Source organism: Rhineura floridana, chromosome 1 (genome assembly GCF_030035675.1).
Source record: "Rhineura floridana isolate rRhiFlo1 chromosome 1, rRhiFlo1.hap2, whole genome shotgun sequence".
Classification (NCBI taxonomy): Eukaryota; Metazoa; Chordata; class Lepidosauria; order Squamata; family Rhineuridae; genus Rhineura; species Rhineura floridana.
This window is the reverse complement of record NC_084480.1, coordinates 317,768,259-317,787,938: the sequence shown is the minus strand read 5'-3', so window position 1 is coordinate 317,787,938 and position 19,680 is coordinate 317,768,259. Positions and strand designations below refer to the sequence as shown.

The following is a 19,680-nucleotide window of genomic DNA, read 5'->3' as shown; positions in this document are numbered from 1 at the left end:
CCCTGCCACATGCCCAGAATGCCGTTTTGGGGAACGACCGTCGGCTCAGTTCCTTTTGGCTGAGCTGGCTGAGCCAGGATGGAGGATTTATGCTGACATATCTATCTTTGGCTGAGCCAGGACGAGGGACTTCAGCCTGTGGTAGCCTTGGCTGAGCCCAGACTTACAAGCTCAGCTGGAGATCCACCTATTCCAAACCCTACACATTTGGGATTGCTTCCTAAGTTTCTCTCGCTCTCTCTTCACAGGACTTCCGCAAAAGCGTACAGCAAGGATGGGGAGCCTGTGGCCCTCCGGATGTTTCTGGATTCCACCTCCCGTAAGCTCCAGCCAGCATAGCCAATGGCCAGGGCTGATGGGAGCTGCAGCCCGGCACTATCAGGAGGGCCACAGGTTCTCCACCTCTAGTATAAAGAGTACCATGGAACCAAAAAGTATGAGAAGCATTTGTACAAGAAGCTCTGGGAGAACCTCACACCACTGTCACTCATTGGGTCATGCCACCCTGGGCTCCTTTGGGAGGAAGAGTGGATATAAATTCAATAATAATAATAATAATAATAATAATAATAATAATAATAATAATAATAATAATAATAATAATACAGACTGCACATCCCACATTAGTCTGGTCATGTCCATTCGAGTACAAACATGGTCCATCCAGAACTGCATTCACACTGCACATTTATTCCACTATTATTCCACTTTAAACAGTAATAGATTCCCCCAAAGAATCCTGGGAACTGTAGTTTGTGAAGGATGCTGGGAGTTTTGAGGAGACCCCTGTTCCCCTCACAGAGCTATGATTTCCAGAGTTCCTTGGGAAGAAGGATTGATTTTGAAGCCACTCAGGGAATTATAGCTCTGTGAGGGGAATAGGAGTTTCCTAACAACTCTCAACACCCTTCACAAACTATACTTCCCAGGATTCTTTGGGGGAAGCCATGGCTGTTTAAAGTGGAATAACAGTGGAATAAAGGGATTGTGTGAATATGGCCTAGCTCAGTAATGTCTACAATGATACAGAGTGGCTCTCTGGGTTTTTAGAGGGGTCTTTCTCTGCCCTATCTGGAGACACCAAAGATTGAACCCGGGATCTTCTGCATGCACAACAGATGCTCTGGGATGGAGGGGAAGATGTGCCTTTGACTTTCCATAAATGCTCCCATGTGCCTTGTGGGATGAAGCCCTAAAAGTTTAGAAGTCCCAATTTCTAGAAACTACCAGTATAATTTTCAAAATATTTGTTTTCTTACGAGAATATAAAGTCATTTCATGGATTAACATTTGGTGTGCCCTCCCACTCCCTTTTCTGGGGACTTTCCTTGTGTTCCCAACATAATCTGAGGGCTGGAAAGACCTTGAACATAACAGACACTTGCATAGGAACTGCATAACAGCACATCTATGATGAATCCTATGAAGTTCTCTTCAATATGGCTTTTACAACACATATTCCTGGTGGCTGATGTCCAGTTGCCCTGAGCCTTATGGAGGGCAAATTCATTCCATTCAAGAGCAATCCATATCCTCCAGTCTTTGGTGTACTTGCAGTCTGCCCCATTCACTGCAATGGAGAATACACCTCCAGTTTTACAATGCACTCTCCATTGGAGAAAATGGAACATACTCTTTCGGCAAGGATATCAGTGTATGCATCTACAAGACCCACCTACATGCAATCCATCCTTGGTGGAAACGATCACTTATCTCAGCCTAATCACCTCACCCATCCCTTAAACATATTTTTCCAAAGTGAAGTTTGGATCTCACCCACCCCACCCACCCTCCAAAAATGCCCGCCAACAAATGATGATTGTGGTTTTGCAGGAAAAATATATATAACAAAAGTGTATTAGATCTCCATATTGAAACAAATGTTCAAACAAAAGAAAACATTGGGGAAAACCATAAGAAAATTGTTGTGAAGACAGAGACAAGGAGGGAATGATTTGGAGGCTTTAATTGTCTTTCTGTGTGGGAAAGATCCTAAACCTTTGTTTTTACTAAAAATGGATGATTTTTCTCTACAAAATCCCCGATTAATCTTTTGTTTGCTTAAATATTGCTGACCATTTTATGGTTAAAACAAATGGCAGAAATATGTTTCAGGAAAGTTTGTGATTCATTATTTCACCGCAAAAAAGGAAGTCATTCCACATGTACATTTTCTCTTGGAAAAGATCAAAATTGTTCAATCAGTTCTTACACTTGCCTTGCTCTCCTGTAGAACAATTCCCAGCTATTTTGGCAGGGGGGGCGTGGTGGTGTTGATATCTGTTGAGTTCTCATGGAATCACTGAATCATAGAGCTGCCCCTAGTTTAGAACATGGTGGTTCTGAATTCAAAGTCTGTGGACTCAAGATTTATTTAATTTGTACCATATTTTACTGTATTAGGCAATTTCCTTAACACAACATGGTATTCCAAACCTCAGGACGAGACAGACCTGCATGTTAGACGTTTCCCTACTTTTTCCTCGGGGGCAAAGTTGAAAGAGCAGCCTGGCATCTTTGCCCCATTTGCGTGGAACAGAAGCATGGATAGATAACTGGAATGACACAAGTCAAAGAAATGGAAGTCCTTGGGTTTCAAGTTCTTTTTATTGAAGAAAAGAAAAAAGAAGAAAAAAATAGATTTTTTTTCCCCAAATGGATGTTACTCATTTTTTCCCCAGTTTGTCTCAAAGTCCTAAGGCAATGTTCTCCATATTCTCGACTTCTCCAGGTCTGTTAACCGGGGACTGTCTGCTTGAGAAGGCAGACCGGGGGAAAGATGTCAGGTCTTTTGAAAACAAAAAGAAGAGGCCATGTGAACCCTTTGTACAAAGGCCCACAATGAGCTGGCCTAGGATCTACTAATAGTCAATATAATGACCTACACTCTTGTGTTGTTGTCTGACTGATTGTTTTTTTAAAAAACCCTCCCCATCAAGTCCTTTATTTCATCTGGAGACCAGTTGAGTGGATCTTAATTGTCTTAACAGGAGTTCTCTTCATTGTCCGTACATCACACTTTTTGTTTTACAAGTTCAGAAAATCCAGCATGGAAGAAGACATTTTGGAGTCCACCCCCCATTAGGGCTCCCTCTTCCATCCCACTTTGCTACCTCAACTTGATATCCTCTCAGTTAGCTGGAGAAATCCAACTTGAGGAGGAGAAGGAGGAGGAGGCTTCTTGGTTGAGGATCTCAGTTCCTGACGCCTTTCTGGTGATTGTGAGGGGGCAGAAGGGAGATGGACAGATTCCTCTTCCTCCCTCCACCTGTACAAGAGCCAATGGGTCACAGGCTATGTCCAGTGGAACTGTGGCTACCCAGTGCTCACACGTGCTCCTCCTGAGCTTCTGTTCCAGGCATCCATTGCTACATCATGGCCATCAGCATCCTCTTGGTAAAGATAATCCAACCATCCTTTTGTCACAAAAGGCTGGTTTCATTCATTTTTTTAAAAAAAAACCCGACTCTAATCCTCCCCTTCTCCCCATTTTCTTTCCTTCCCCCGTGGCCCTGCTCTCTTCCCCCCCCCCTTCGGCCAGCTTATTTACCTGGGAAAGACTGCGTGTCATTCTGCACCTACTGCTACTACGCTCTACAAAGTAATAGTTCCCCCCAACTCTCTCTGCAGAGAACAGCACAAAGGTTACTCCATTTTCACACAGTTTTAACTGAAAGGTTCCAAAAAGAAACCAACAGATTTCTCTCTCTCTCCATTTCAATTCCATTCAATTCCAATTCTTTTTCTTTTTTATTTGTTAAAAAAATTCTTTATCTGTTTGTATTTTGTGTTTTGTTTTGTTTTCCGGGGCGAAAAGGACAAACAAAGAGTCTCTTTTCTCTTTTTCCTCTTCAGACCTCTGTCTGGAGGTCAATAATGTCCTGTCCCACCAAGGGGATTGTGGCACCCGCCTTTTCCCACTCAACAGTTTTGAGTTCCAAGGGAGACTGTGCAACAGGCTCCATGTCCTTTTTAACCCACGCTGGTGGTGAGTGGACCTTCCGGATTCCTTCCCAGGGTCTCTTGTTTGGTGTCTGCTGTTTTTCTTGCTGCAGTGAAGGAAGGAAGAAAATACGGAAATAAATTAGATTTCAATAAATTAGGTTATGAGGGGGACATAAAAGATTATGTCAATTTAATTGGGTGGATAGATCAGTTACAAAAAAGTAGATTGCTTTGAAATTCATTCTTTTAAATGCAAGTATTTACAATAGCTTCAGGTGGCAGACACTAACTTTAAAAAGGTACACCCCCCCATATTGGAGAAGATGCGTATTTGACAAATATGCCTACTGCAGTGTATGCATGCATTTACAAAATTAAAGCCGTGTCCAGGACTGGGGAGGGCAATTTGGATTGGGACAATGGCATTGGAAGAGAAAGATACAAATCCATCCCTTTCCTCAGCACTGTGGCACTGATATGAATCCCCTACCAGAGGGTAGGGATCCTCAGACCTGGGGGCTGAATATGGTCCTCCAAGCCTCTCCATTCAGTCCTAGAGACTCTGTGCAGGCCATATATCTCCCAGGTTGACACCATTGGTGGCTGGTGTCTCCGTTGTCAATGGGACGGTAGAATCCACTCCGGGTTTTAGTCTGAACTTTCAAGGAGCTGAGACCAACTTGGGCAGCTCCTTGAAAGCTCAGATTAAAACCCAGAGCGGATTCAACTGCCCCACTGACATTGGAGATGCCACTGATTGACACCTCCTCCCAAGGCCATTCACCCCACCAACTCTGCTCTGCCCTCTCCTTGAGTACTTTTGATTGGCTGCCATGGGTCCTTGAGCTGAGATCATGCCAGCCATGATAGAGGATAGAGAGATGTGGGTTTGGGTGGATGGGGAAACCTCTGGGTGCCTAGAATGTACCCTATGGTTTAAAGGTGCATGTCATATCCATTGCATCATCCAGTTTTGTTTTGTTTTTGGCTTGTTACACTAATGACATTGGCAGCAATTGCTTGTAGAAGCAGTAAGAGAAAAGGTATTTCTTGACAACCGATGCAAGCCCTGCCCATCCCACAATATGGCAGATGATTCACATCCCTGATGTCACTTGAAATCTCATCCCTGGCCAATCAGTCTGGAGTTCCTGCCTCCAAGAGGGATCACAGAGGTGGGGCCATGTGACCTGTCTACGAACTCACCATACCAGCAAGGAGCAATAGGAAAATCATGTAACTAAGACTACAGCAGCCTGCTTCCTAGAACCTCACACTGGATTGGTAGCTATGTTCTTCTCTTAAAACTAAAATGCAATACAGTTGGGTCAGTTGGTAATATACTAAGCTTTAAGCAGGGGGCTGGTGGAGTTTAACTGAACCAATGCTGGGTTCAGCAATGGTGAAGTGGTAGTTAATTTTAATTCTGCATATTGTAATCCTTGCATGTAATAGTCACTTTATCTGATGTTTTAATACATTTTATTTCACTTATAATGTGCTTTTGATTTTCCATTGGTATTATTTGTGGATCATGCTTACGTCTTTCATAAACTAAAATGCATTCACTGGGCTTCTGATGATGTATTTAAAATACATTTTCCAAACTGACTTCAGTCTCTGGCCATATCTGGCCACCACCCTCCCCCCAAACTGGGGAAAACTGAAGACCTCACTTTCAGCATACAAGAAGTAGAAAAGATTGGTGAAATGAAGACACCACTACCATCCATAGCATTGCAGAAGATTGATTCAACAAGGAACCTTCACATTCTGGTTATGATTATTTCTGGAGCCTAGTGTAAAAAACACTGTTTATGCTTTTAAAATAAAAATTAAAAATGTTCACTTAAAAACTGCAGAGGTAACAACTGCTCAGCCAAGCCAGATCTCCCTGACAAGATATTATATTTATATTTATTTATTTATTATTTGATTTTTATCCTGCCCTTCCTCCCAGCAGGAGCCCAGGGTGGCAAACAAAAGCGCTAAAAAGTGTCGGAAGGCAGAGCTGGGGTCCCAATCCCGGGGAGCTGGATCCCGGAGAGTTGGGAGAAGAGTATTCGGATGGATGGCAGAGGGAAAGGGGAGGAACTTCCCCCCTTTGGAGCGAAGACGAAACAGAGGAACTGCCAGTGATAAGGTCGCTTAGCGACGGGGAGCCTGAGCCCTCCCTGGACATTCTCACGCCTCCCCCTCTTTCAGGCTCAGAGCAAGAGGGGAAAGAGGGAGGGCTGCTCACAGCTGAAAAGCGGGGAGGCAGTTTACCATCAGCCCCTCCCCTATCCCCCATCCTGGAATCGGAAACTTCAGAAGAGGAGGGGGTGATGCTTCCCCCCTCACCGCGCACACGCAGACAGCTGAAAAGACAGGAGAGAAGGGAGGGAAGGCGGGCAGTACCTGAGGGGCAGTTAAGGAGGAGCGAAAGATTGCGCGCCCGTTTGGCCCCTTCTTAAAGAACAGGCGGGAAGAAGTCCCTTGCTCTGTCAACTTTCTCCCAATGCCGCAGGACCTGTATCCCTGTATTGCTTCATGAGAAAACGCAGTCTTTGTTTGGACATTACAAAACACGAATTAACTACAGCCGTTGGTCTGGTTCCTGAGTCACATCATGGGCCTGACAGCTTGACAGAGCCACCTAAATCACCCTCAACGCTCTCTTCACTTGACTGGGACAAGATGTCAAAGGGAGCAGCGGGGGGGACGAACCCCACTTCTGAGATGGAAGAAGTGGAACTCTTGAGGACTAAGGTAGCTGATTTGCAGACGGATGTTCAAGCCCTGCTAGCAGCAGTCAAGGCGCTGAAGACGGATAATCAAACCTTGAAGGCCACGATAGACCAGATGCGAACAGCCCCTCCAGCTGCCGTAGTAAAGGTTCCCATTGGATTGCCCCCAAAATACGCAGGACAAAGTGATCAGTTGGCAACCTTTGTGGCTCAATGTGAGTTATATCTGGATGTCAGGCACACGGAATTTCCAGACGATGGGGCTAAAGTAGCTTTCATGATTAGCCTCCTGGAGGGAGAAGCTGCAAAATGGGTGACTCCGTATCTCGTGAGAAAGGATACTGTCTTAGGAAGGTACAGAGGATTTATACAGGAGATGACCGAGATGTTTCAAGACCCGCAAAGGGCTGAAACAGTAGCGCGGCAACTAGGCGCTCTGAAGCAAGCTAAAGGGACTGTTTCCGAGTACACTAACGCTTTTAAAATTCTGTCCCAGGAAACTGGTTACAATGACGCCGCCCTGATGTTTATGTACCGGAGTGGATTAAATGCTGAAATCCTGGATGAGTTGGCCAGGACCTGCCCCCCCGCTGACCTACCAGGACTCATCCGGCTATGCCTACAGAGAGATCACCGGATGGAAGGAAGGCGCCTGGAAAGGAAGCAGGAAGTCCTGAGATACTCAGCCTCGGCATCCCGCAACAAGACCCTTCCCACTGCAGGGATGGCAGGTAATGCAATTGAGGGACAGGGAGGGGCTAGGCCAAGACTGTCGGAAGAAGAAAAGGAAAGACGATGCCAGGAACATTTATGTTTTTATTGTTCAAAGCCGGGCCATGTGGCCAGAGACTGTGGACTGAAAGGGGGGAAAGCCGAGCCGTCGGGAAACTAGAACACCCAGTCCACATGCAGGCCGGTGGACTGGGGGCAGCGTTGTATAAAGGCCCCCCAACGATCCAACCTCCCTCAAAGGGGGTGTTGGTCTTGCCTATTCGGATTACAACTTCCAGAGGAGTGGTGTTTAATTCCACTGCCTTAATTGACAGTGGAGCCTCCACAAATTTTATTGATGCAAAGTTAGTCAAGCGTCATGGAATTTCCCGGTGGAAACTGGACGCTCCCCTAGCTGTGGAGACTATCGATGGGAGACCCCTGAAGTCAGGAGGGGTGACACAAGCCACGGAGGAAGTGAAACTTCAAATCCCTGGGCATGAAGAGTTCATTTCGCTATACGTGTCAGATCTCTCGAACTTTGAGGTGATTCTGGGAATGCCCTGGCTAGCAAAGCATGAACCCAAAATAAGTTGGAAGGAGGCGGTGGTGTGGTTCACCTCACAGTATTGCCAGGAGAACTGTCAACCTGAAGGAATCAAGAACACCTTAGCAGGGGCAGTGCAAGAGATCGAGCAAGTGACCCTGCCGCCAAAGTATGAAGAATTCAAAGATGTGTTTGATGAAAAAGAGGCAGAGACTTTACCCCCCCACCGCCCTTACGACTGTGCGATTGACCTAGTGCCAGGAGCCAGCATCCCATCAGGGAGAATCTACTCTCTCACAGAGAATGAGAGGGAGGCCCTGGAGGAATTCCTGGATAAAAACCTGAGGCAAGGATTCATACGCCCCTCACAATCCCCTGCTGGAGCGCCACTATTGTTTGTGAAAAAGAAGGGGGGGGGACTCAGACCCTGTAACGACTATCGTGCATTGAACCAGATCACCATCCCCAACAGCTACCCGCTGCCCCTGATCTCAGAATTGCTGGACCGACTGCGCTCTGCAAAAATCTTCACGAAGTTGGATTTGAGAGGAGCGTACAATCTGATCAGAATGAAGGAGGGAGATGAATGGAAAACAGGATTCTTGACCGCTTACGGACAGTATGAATACCTGGTCATGCCGTTCGGGCTTTGTGGAAGTCCAGGAATTTTTCAAAAATTCATGAACGACGTGTTTAGAGACTTGTTGGACACGTATGTAATCTGTTACTCAGATGATATCCTGGTGTTCTCAAAGAACCAGGAAGACCACGACCAGCATGTGAAGACGGTGTTGAAGAGACTGAGAGAAAATCACCTGTATGCTAAATTAGAGAAATGTGGATTTGACCTCAAGTCTCTAGACTTCCTTGGATATCGAATCTCAGCGGAAGGCGTGGAGATGGACCCAGGGAAAGTAAGCTGCATATTGGACTGGGGCCAACCTGTCACCAAAAAGGATGTACAACGGTTTTTGGGGTTTGCCAATTATTACAGAAAGTTCATTCCAGGGTTTTCCAAATTAACAGCTCCTCTGACTGACTGTTTAAGGGGGAAGAAGAAGTTTCAATGGACAGAGAACGCCACCGAGGCCTTTGAGGAGCTGAAGAGAAGGTTTGCTACTGAGCCCATTCTGCGCTTTGCTGATCCGAACTGCCCTTTTGTAGTGGAAGCAGATGCTTCAGATTTTGCCATCGGGGGGGGTCCTGCTACAATTAGACCAAGAAGGGAAGGAGCTGCACCCCTGTGCGTACTTCTCTCGGAAGTTAAAGCCTGCAGAGAAGAACTACACAGTTTGGGAGAAGGAGCTGCTGGCCATCAAGGACTCTTTTGAAAACTGGAGACAATACCTAGAGGGGACCTCTCATCGAATTGAAGTGCACTCTGACCACAAGAATCTTGAAAGCCTCCAAACTGCCAGAAAGCTGAACCAGAGACAGATAAGATGGTCCCAGTTCTTCACTAGGTTTAACTTCCAGATTACTTACCATGCCCAAGCCAAAAACCAGAGAGCGGATGCCTTATCCAGACAGCCACAATACAAAGAAAGTGAATCCGAGGACCAGCCTCAGTATGTAATCCCGCCAGAGAAATTAACGTTGGGAGTATGCCAGCCTTCATGGGAAGAGGAACTCAAAAAGGCACAACAAGAAGATGCAGACATGCTAAAATATCAGCAGGAGACGGGACAAGGTCAAGACTCAGAAGTAACCTTTCACTGGAGAAATGGACTGTTATGGTTCAAAACCGCCAGATATGTGCCAGAAGGGGAATTAAGGCTCAGAATCCTACACCAGTGTCATGATTCCATCACAGCGGGACACTTTGGGATTTACAAGACCATTCAGAACGTGGCCAAGGACTTCTGGTGGCCTAAAATGCGTCGGGATATTGAAAGCTATGTAAAGTCCTGCTCTGTCTGTCTGCGGACAAAAACACAAACAGGAAAACCAGCAGGACTGTTACAACCGTTGCCTGTCCCACACGAACCCTGGAAGGACCTCTCCATGGATTTTATAACTGATCTACCCAAGTCCCAAGGAATGACAGCCATCTTAGTAGTGGTGGATCTACTTACCAAAATGGCACACTTTCTTCCTTGTGCAGGGGCCTTAGAGGCTAAAGAAACGGCCAAGTTATTCATAAAAGAAGTCTACCGGCTGCATGGATTGCCAAACAGCGTAGTCTCAGACCGAGGAACTCAGTTCACAGCCAAATTTTGGAGAGCAATGTGGAAACAGTTGCAGACGGAATTAAAACTCTCCTCCGCCCATCACCTCCAGACAGATGGGCAGACGGAACGCTTGAACGCCGTTTTGGAAAGATATTTACGAAGTTATGTGTCCTATCAACAGACTGACTGGGTATCATATTTGCATTTTGCAGAGTTCGCCTACAACAATTCTCTGCACTCCAGCACTCAACAAACCCCGTTCTTTGCTAATTATGGATTCCATCCTAAAGTCTTTCCAAGCAGCTCAGAAGGAATGCTGGTACCGGCAGCTGAGAACTTCCTTAAGGAATTGCAAGCGGCGCAACAGACACTGAAACAGCAGTTAAACGAAGCCAAAACGGAGTACAAGCGAGTTGCTGACCTGCACAGGAAGGAGGGCCCCCCCCTTCAACCGGGAGACCAGGTATGGCTGTCCACCCGCTTCCTCCAGATGCCAGGCAAATGTAGAAAATTACAAGACAAGAGGGTGGGTCCTTTCGAAATAGAAACTCAAATCAATCCCGTGGCGTACCGACTGAAGCTGCCTGACACGTTTAAAATACATCCTGTGTTCCATCGATCCCTCTTAACGAAAGCCGCCCCTCCCAGTGAGTTACGGCCGGAGGAACCTCCCGGAGCTCCACTCCTGGTAAATGAGCAGCTTTAGTTTGAAGTTGAGGAGATCTTAGATTCCAGGATCAGATGCCACAAGCTGCAGTACTTGATTCACTGGAAAGGCTATGGGGTGGCTGACAGATCATGTGAAGATGCAGCTGATGTGCATGCTCCAGAATTGGTAAAACTTTTCCATCAATGTTTTCCCCACCGTCCCAAGCCAGACAAGGGGAGGGGGGCACAGCCTGGGAGGGGGGATGGTGTCGGAAGGCAGAGCTGGGGTCCCAATCCCGGGGAGCTGGATCCCGGAGAGTTGGGAGAAGAGTATTCGGATGGATGGCAGAGGGAAGGGGGAGGAACTTCCCCCCTTTGGAGCGAAGACAAAACAGAGGAACTGCCAGTGATAAGGTCGCTTAGCGACGGGGAGCCTGAGCCCTCCCTGGACATTCTCACGCCTCCCCCTCTTTCAGGCTCAGAGCAAGAGGGGAAAGAGGGAGGGCTGCTCACAGCCGAAAAGCGGGGAGGCAGTTTACCATCAGTCCCTCCCCTATCCCCCATCCTGGAATCGGAAACTTCAGAAGAGGAGGGGGTGATGCTTCCCCCCTCACCGCGCACACGCAGACAGCTGAAAAGACAGGAGAGAAGGGGGGGAAGGCGGGCAGTACCTGAGGGGCAGTTAAGGAGGAGCGAAAGATTGCGCGCCCGTTTGGCCCCTTCTTAAAGAACAGGCGGGAAGAAGTCCCTTGCTCTGTCAACTTTCTCCCAGTGCCTCAGGACCTGTATCCCTGTATTGCTTCATGAGAAAACGCAGTCTTTGTTTGGACATTACCCTAATAAAACACGAATTAACTACAGCCATTGGTCTGGTTCCTGAGTCACATCCTGGGCCTGACAAAAACGTATCAAAACATCATAAAAACAGACCTTAAAATACACCAAAACAAAACAACTTTAAAAACATTTTTTTAAAAAAGCTTTGAAAACATCTTGTTAAAAATGGGTTAAAAACGCATAGGCCTATAAGCTGATGAAACAGCCCAAATTTTGCCAAGAAGATGCCACGGACCATCAGATCTAATTGTGAGGAGTGTAGTGTATGGAGTTCTAAACATGAGAAGAGCCTGGGAGCTGGATCAGGCTAGTGGCTCACCTAGCCCAGCATCCTGTTCCCACAGCGGCCAACCAGATTCCTCTGGAAAGCCTCAATCAGGACTTCAGCATACAGCATTCTCCTCACCTGTTATTTAACTGAATTATTTAACCGAATTTATATTCCACCTGAACAAGAAACATTAAAATTATCAATAAAACAGTTAAAAACAAGGAATTAAAATGTTTAAAAACATAAAAACAGCAGTAAATTAAAACGCACATAAAAAAGTTTTTAAGCAGGCATGGAAAAGGATGCAGCAAAGGAGTTCCGAGGGGTAGGTGATCCCACACCAAAATGACTATTTCTTACAAATGGGGAACAAGTATTATGTGGCACCTGTGGAATAGTACTAGTTCCACAGATCAAAGTGCTTGAATGGGCACATATGGGATAACTTGTGATCCCGCAAGTAAACTGGTCCCAAGTTGTGATTCCCAGCAACTGGTATTTAGAGGCACATGGGAGGTATTGCTAAAGCACCGCTTAATCCAATATCTAGTCCTATGTCATCATCAGAGCTAGCACTTTGAGGGTTTAGGTGGAGAGTTAGCTCTATAAGTGACAAACTGGTGCATGCCACCTTTCTCCACCCGTGCCATATGTCTCTGGGCTCTAAAACCTCTACCTGTTGCTCCATGGTGGTGTGGCCAGTTCATAGAGGGATCACATGACCCCACTCCCAGATAGGAAGACTTTTGGTCTTAGTCCAGCGTTTCCCAACTAGTGGGCCACCAGATGTTGTTCGACCACAATTCCCATCTTTCCTGACCATTGGCAATGCTGGCTGAGGCTGATGGGAGTTGTGGTCCAACAACATCTGGTGGCCCACTAGTTGGGAAAGGCTGTCTTAGTCAGCTCAAGGTGGGTTTCCTGATGACAAGGCTCTAAATTATCTGCCATCTTGAGGGAGGTCTGGTCTTGCACAGTTTGACAGGAAGTACTCCTTTCTTAAAACTTCTTGCTGAGTGGGGCACCACCCAACCTAAGTGGCATGATGTGAATTATCTAGATGTAAAGACAGCAGGGTCCTTTAATAAAGCAGCCAAAGATAGTGTGCTCAGGGCTCAAGCGGTATAGCTTCCTTTTAAGATGTTCAGAACTGGTGCATCATTCTGTTAAATAAAACACACGGCAGACCTCACCAACAACCAATAAGCAAAGGGATTTTCCATGCAAAATATCTGCCGGGGAGAGATTGGAGGTTAGCAGAGAGAAAAACAAAGTGCAGAATTCAAGTCAGGCAGTCTCAACACTGGAAAAATGAAAATATGATGTACATGCACAATGCCTCCATTCAATTTGAACAGAAACTGAAGGAACCTCATGGGAACTCACAAGGAAAAACAAGCAAAACTATTTTGTGCGACAGAGTCCATCCACTGGGGCTGTGTACGCTCGGGATGGAAGGATCTTGTCAGCTCTTCACTGAGACAGCAGTGTCGGTGGGGGTGCAGGCAGGGCTGGAGATTCCTTGGTAATTGCCAGGCCGTAAGTCCTCAGCCGGCAGCTTGGCTATAAATCTGCCAGGCTAGCAAGGAGGAAGCAAGATAAGGGCAGAGGCCGTTCAAAGCTTACGTGCCAAGCCAGAAATACAGAAGAGACGTCAGTGAAGGTCCGGGTCTAGTTTGCCGAGAGATCAGTCCAAGGCAAGGGTCAGGGGATAGGAAGACACACAGTGGTCACGCCTGACATTGTAGTCAGCAACAAGCTGAAGCCAAGGTTTGACTTTTAAGGAGCAGGTTTGTCAGCAGGTGTGAGCCATCAGCATTTTGGGCTTAAGTGGACAGGCCTGCCCCTCTTCTGCCTGACCTTCTGCTGTCTACGTTCTGCAGGTGAGGGGGGAGTATCCTGTTCACTGTTTGCGTCTGGCTGAAGGGCTTCAGCTGTGTCTGGGGTGCTCTGCAGCTGAGGGGGAGAAGGAGCTGGGTTCTCAGGAGTTTCCTCCATTTCTCCTTCTGGGTCTGCTGCTTCTGGGTCTGCTGCTGTTACTCCCGAGTCATCCTCGTCTGATGAGTCCTCTGACGGGGCCATGACAGATCTGTACATTTCAGTTCTCTCAGTTTCTCATTTTTCCAATCTTAAATTCAGTTCTCCACAATTCTGCATTTGTGCATGTGTGTTTTTTAAAAAAAATCCTCATAGAAATTCTTCAGCATGTTAGTGCCGGTTTCTCCTAATCACCACATTTTTATATGCAATTTTGACTATTGTACATATTTTTGCAAGCAATTTCTGCTAATATAATGCATTTTTTGTATGCTCTTCTCACGGATATTTTCATTTTTATGCGCTTTCCCCTAATACATGCATTTTTTGTAAACACTGGTTGGTTGGAGAATAAATAGCACTGCATAAGTATGAATTTCGAAGGATGGATGTGATTTGTTTCTCATATCGTTTCAGAAAGTGTGAATTTGACAGATTCATATTAAACAAGAACTGAATTGAATTTCATCCCTGTCCCTAGTGTACACATTGCCATTTACTCTGGCTCCAGTGCACTTCCATTGCTGGTTTTTTAAATGTGTGTACACATGATGTTAGCCACAATGCAAAGGTACCTTGTCATTTATTGTGAAATACTTCTGTTTGGTATGTTTTCCAAGCCAGCTTCGATCCAGCTTCAAACTGTTATTTATTATTATTATTTATTTTATTTTATTCAATTTTTATACCACCCAAAGCCAAAGGCTCTCTGGGCGGTGCACAGCATAAAGTAAATACAATACAATAAAATACAATAAAATAACAATAGAAACACTAAAAGCATACATATTAAATATTTAACAGCCTGGTATATATTAACAACAATAAAATATGTGAAAATGCCTGGGAAAATAAAAAGGTTTTAACCTGGCACCAAAAAGATAGAAGTGTAGGCGCCAGGCGCACCTTGTCGGGGAGACTATTCCTTAGTTCGGGGGCCACCACTGAAAAGGCCCTAGATCTCGTTACAACCCTCCGAGCTTCTCTGTGAGTCGGAACTCGGAGGAGGGCCTTTGATGTTGAACGTAGTGAACGGGTAGGTTCATATCGGGAGAGGCGTTCCGCCAGGTGTTGTGGTCCCGCACCGTGTAAGGCTTTATAAGTCAAAACTAGCACTTTGAATTTGGCCCGGAAACAAATAGGTATCATTATTCAAAATGCAGTGAATCCCAGGGGTGTGCATTTGAGACACCTGCATTTCCTGTGTGTGTGGGGGTTAGGTCCTACATGTCTGACATCAGTGGAAGGGTGTATCTCAGAGGAGCACCCTCATTTATCTTTCTACTCTCTTTGCGTGTGCAGCAAAGGGGAGGGAGTCAATCTTTACAAGTTGTAAAGATACAGAAGACCTCTTGGTTGCCAGGCCCGGCCTCCAAGAGGTCTTCTGTATCTTTAAATGGTGTGCAGGGGGAAGGGAGAATTCCACCTTGTGGTTTTTCCCATTACAGGGTTGCAAGAACACCTGCACTTGGCTGACTTTCTCTTCTAAAGATACAGGATCAGTCAACCCTATCCCCAACCCATGCATTTCTCTAATCCTCTTTCAAAGCCATCTAAGTTGAAGACCCATCACTATCTCACCTCTTGAGGTGGTGGATCCCAAACATTAATGATGTGTTGTGGGAAAACTCTTTTTGAGGGGTGGGGAACAGGGTATTTCCTGAATCTACTGTCAATGCACTTCACTGGAGTAGCCATGGAATCACTTTCTCCTCAGGATGATGGAAAAACTTCACAACAACAAAACATGCTACTGAGAAAGATGGTGGAAGCTGCCCATCTTTGCATATTGCCCTTGGCAAGGCAAGAGATTGCCAGTTAGGGATGGCGTGGGAGGAATGCAGCCAAGGGTTTCACAATGAGGGGGGATGGATTGGAAGACGTGCGTGGGGTCCTCTTTGCTGTGTGATGTCAGGTGTGGAAGGGTCAAGGAAGCATTCAAGGGGTGCTTGGCTTGTGATTGAGAGGGCCAGATTTTGTTGTTGTTTATAGGTGTGAGGATGCATCATGCACCATGGGAAGGTTGGAAGGGGATATCTCTATGAGGTTTGTTAAGGAAACGCAGGCAGTAAGACTTACGCTAGTGTTAGTTTTATCACTTCCACCCGAAGAAACACTCCATCGTTTTATAGCCTAAAGATATAAAAGAGAACAGGGTGTTTCCCCGCCTTTTGATCAATGTAGTTGGGTTGGCACATGCCAAGAAACAGTCCAAGAGAACAGTGGAATAACAAGGGATGGGGGTCAATAGTCAAGAGCATTTCGCCTTAAAAGCATAGTGCTTGATGGAAAAAGGGAACATTCATAACTGGAGAGTAATCCCCAAAAGGGCCCTTAATATCTTGACATTATTGGCCTTCTTTATTTCTAGAAATAGTGTCTTGACTGCTTTTGAAGTTATACCCTCGTTAAAGAAAACAGTGATAATTATTTGTTATAACAATCGTAAGGCTAATATCAGAAAGTGACATTTATTTATGATTAATCTTGGCTTAATTAATCAAGAATAAAGGACGGTGATTTTGAAAACACAACCATAATCCATCTGTAGAAAGTCGTTCCTCAAGCAGAACTACGCAGATCTCCCGTTCTACTTAGCTCAGTCATGGTCAACTTTTTGAACAAGTGCGGTCCAAAGTATGAGGTTAAGCTACTCTGGAGACCAGTCCTGTATATGTACAGTGCATCCCTCTTTGATCTTGGGGACTTTTGCCTTTGATCTTCGGAACTAAAGCACAGGAAGTAATGTAGGCCAGATATTGTGCCAGGGGTGGGGAACTGGACCTGTCCTGTGGGCCAGACCATTATCTCTGTCACCCCTTGCAGTCCACAAGAACATAAGAAGTGCCCTGCTGGATCAGGCGAATGGCCTACCTAGTCTGGCATCCTGTTCTCACAGAGGCAACCAGATGCCCCAATGGGAAGCCCACAAGCAGGACTGGAGTGCAACACTGGGACTCTCCCCATTTGTGATTCCCAGCAACTGGCATACAAAGGCAGACTGCCTCCAACAGTGGAGTGCCCATCTGTTACTCACCTAAACATCACAGTGATGTCAGATGACCTTTAATTTTTTGCCCACAGGGTCTTGCAGAGCACTTAGCGCTTTGAAAACCACTCTACAAGACCAGACAATCAGCTGTTTTGCAGAGCACTTTGAAATTTTGTGGAGCACTTTCTGTTGGCCTTTGCAGGCACTGCCAATCAGCTGACCGGGACTGGCAGGGTTTGAAAACCGCCATGTATGACATTAGGCATAGGGCAGGTAGGCATGTCTTGGCTTAGCTGAAATGGCCTTGGAGACCAAATGGAGAGGCCTGGCCAGGCTAATTAGGCCTGCAGGCTGAAGACTCTGCACTATGATATCAGTCTTCCTGTTCCTATTAAGAGGTATCACACCCTCTTACTGCCTGTTCCACTTGTAGCACACATGTGTCACCTTGGTCACATATGACTTGGCAGGATATCTGTCATGGTGAAAGCCAGCTCATCGAGGACACAACACTGTTCATAGTCAGCTCCTCACAACCAGCTGCAGATCCTTGTGAGAAGAGCAGGCCCTAACTTACTTCTTTGTGGGATCTATGCACAAACTTTTAAAATGTTTTAAGATGCTCTTGTTTTTAAATGTTTTAAACATGTTTTTGCTTTATTTTTAATTGTATTGTTTTATTACTTTACTGTTTGCCACCTACCCTTGGCTCCTTTGGGAGGAAGGGCAGGATATATTACTGCTACTGCTACTACTGCTACTACTGCTACTGCTATTGCTGCTGCTGCTGCTGCTGCTGCTGCTGCTGCTACTACTACTACTACGACTACGACTACGACTACTACTACTACTACTACTACTACTACTACTATGTCCAGAGTTCAGCTTCACAATAGATACTGTCCTAGGGAAAGAGGCACAGCAACGTTGTAGAATAACACAGCTTTGTATTCAGAGCAATTTCTAGTGGGAATGAGGAATTACTCACCCCATTTCGCCTTATTTCTATCTAGAAGACATTGCAGAGAGTCCGGGGGGAAAAAAAAGTCTCTTAAACTTTTCTCCAGCCACATAAAAATAAAGACTTAGCACAGTGACTGTAGATTTTCCATCTGCACATATCCTCATGTGGTTCCCAAAAATGGGGGAGAGAGGCATAAAAGATAGTGGGATTTTGCCCACCGATGCCAAATTACAGGTTCTGAAGTTTCTCGGATCCTTCATTTGTAGGCCCCAAGGGATGGAGTTTTCAGGAAAGCGGCTCTGGACTCACCTTGCTGTCTGTGGTTGGAGACTCCTTATCTTTCTCTGCATGCTGCAGCTTCCGGTTCAAGTCCTGGAACATGTCTTGGTGACGTTTTCTCGTGTGCATGATTTTCTGCAGCAGATAAGTGAGAAAAACAGGTCAAGACATCCCAGGTCCATCAAAACCTCAGGCAGGACTGGTGAGAAGGAGGAGTCCTAATTAGGGAGGGGTGAACCTGTCAATTTCGCTTCCTCTCAGTTCCTCATTGTTCCAGTCTTAAGTTCAGCGCTCCACATTTCCACATCAGTTTGCATTTTTTTTTAAAAAAGGGCTCTTGAAAATTCACAAGTGTAAATTACTCCTAAGATACACACTTTTGTATGCAAACTCACATTGGGGAAGGAGTGTAGGATTGCGGTAGAGCATCTGCTTTGCATGCTGAAGTTCAATCCCCAATGGCACCTCCAAGAAGGGCTGGGGCAGACCTGTGCCTCAAACCCCAGGGAGCCACTGCCAGTCAGTGTAGACAGTACTGAGCTAGGTGGACCAATGGTCTGATTCAGTTTATGGCAGCTTCTTATGTTCCTATGCCTAATAGTTTTGCAAAGCGATGTCCCCTGGCATAATGGATTTTTGTATATTGTTTTCCGTAAATGGGCATTTGTATGCACATTTTACCCTAGAATATGCAATTTTGTACACATTAGAACGGCACTGCAAAATTCGGAGAAATGCAACTTGTTTTGGAAAGTGTGAACTGAATAGGTTCGCCATTCAGTGTGAACAGAATAGAATTTCTCCACTATCTCTACTCCTAATCAAGTGAAAATTAAGGACTGGGATCCTCCCTCCTTTTAAGCTTTTCTCCAGTCACTCAAGAAGAAAGGCTCAGCGCAGTGAAAATAGATTTTCCATCTGCACATGGGGTCCCTGAGAGTGGGTACTAATTCAGCTCTCTTTGGCACAGCACCTGCATTTAGGCATACCCTATTGTTACTGGGCACTTTCGCAGGGCTCTCCCTGGAAGTCTCGCCTTATATTGTGCGTGCAGCTAAGTGGAGCACAGAGTAGGGCCAAGAAGCTAAGGATGGAGGACATCTGTAGCCCTCCAGATGTTGTTGGATGCCAACTCCCATTACCCCCAGTCAGTCAGTGTGGCCAGTGGCCAGGGGGATGATGGGAGTCGTAGTCCAATTGCATCTGGAAGTTCCACAGGTTCCCTATCCTCGTTTATTGTACATATTGTACTTTTATGCTGTTCACCATCCTGGGTTCCCACAGGAGGAAAGGACTTATAAAACATTCATCTCAATGGACCTTACTTTTAATGTTTAAGTTTGAAGTGTAAGATTATAACCAGTGGGACCTGTCACAAAATGTTGCCATGGGCAAGGTGCTTGTTCAGGGTTTCAACTAGCCAGCCATGCCCTCTTCTAAGATACTCCATTCCATTCCCTAGGAACAGGAATTTAAGCATTCCATGGGTGCTGATCATTCTCAGTACTCACTGAGCTGTTGAAGGTTTTTCCCTGTTAGGCTATTTCCC

General features: G+C 45.8%; 1 protein-coding gene across 1 annotated transcript in view; it reads right to left on the bottom strand.

Moving 5' to 3' along the window:
* Nucleotides 1-3,707: 3,707 nt before the first annotated feature.
* ADGRB1 (adhesion G protein-coupled receptor B1) overlaps nucleotides 3,708-19,680 on the bottom strand; it is a 132,906-nt gene continuing 116,933 nt past the window's right edge. The window contains exons 13-14 of the mRNA XM_061608037.1: nucleotides 18,162-18,266; nucleotides 3,708-4,049 (exon numbers count right to left, since the gene is read on the bottom strand). Coding sequence (XP_061464021.1) covers nucleotides 3,852-4,049; nucleotides 18,162-18,266 — 303 coding nt within the window. The 3' untranslated portion in view covers nucleotides 3,708-3,851. The remainder of the gene's footprint in view (nucleotides 4,050-18,161; nucleotides 18,267-19,680) is intronic.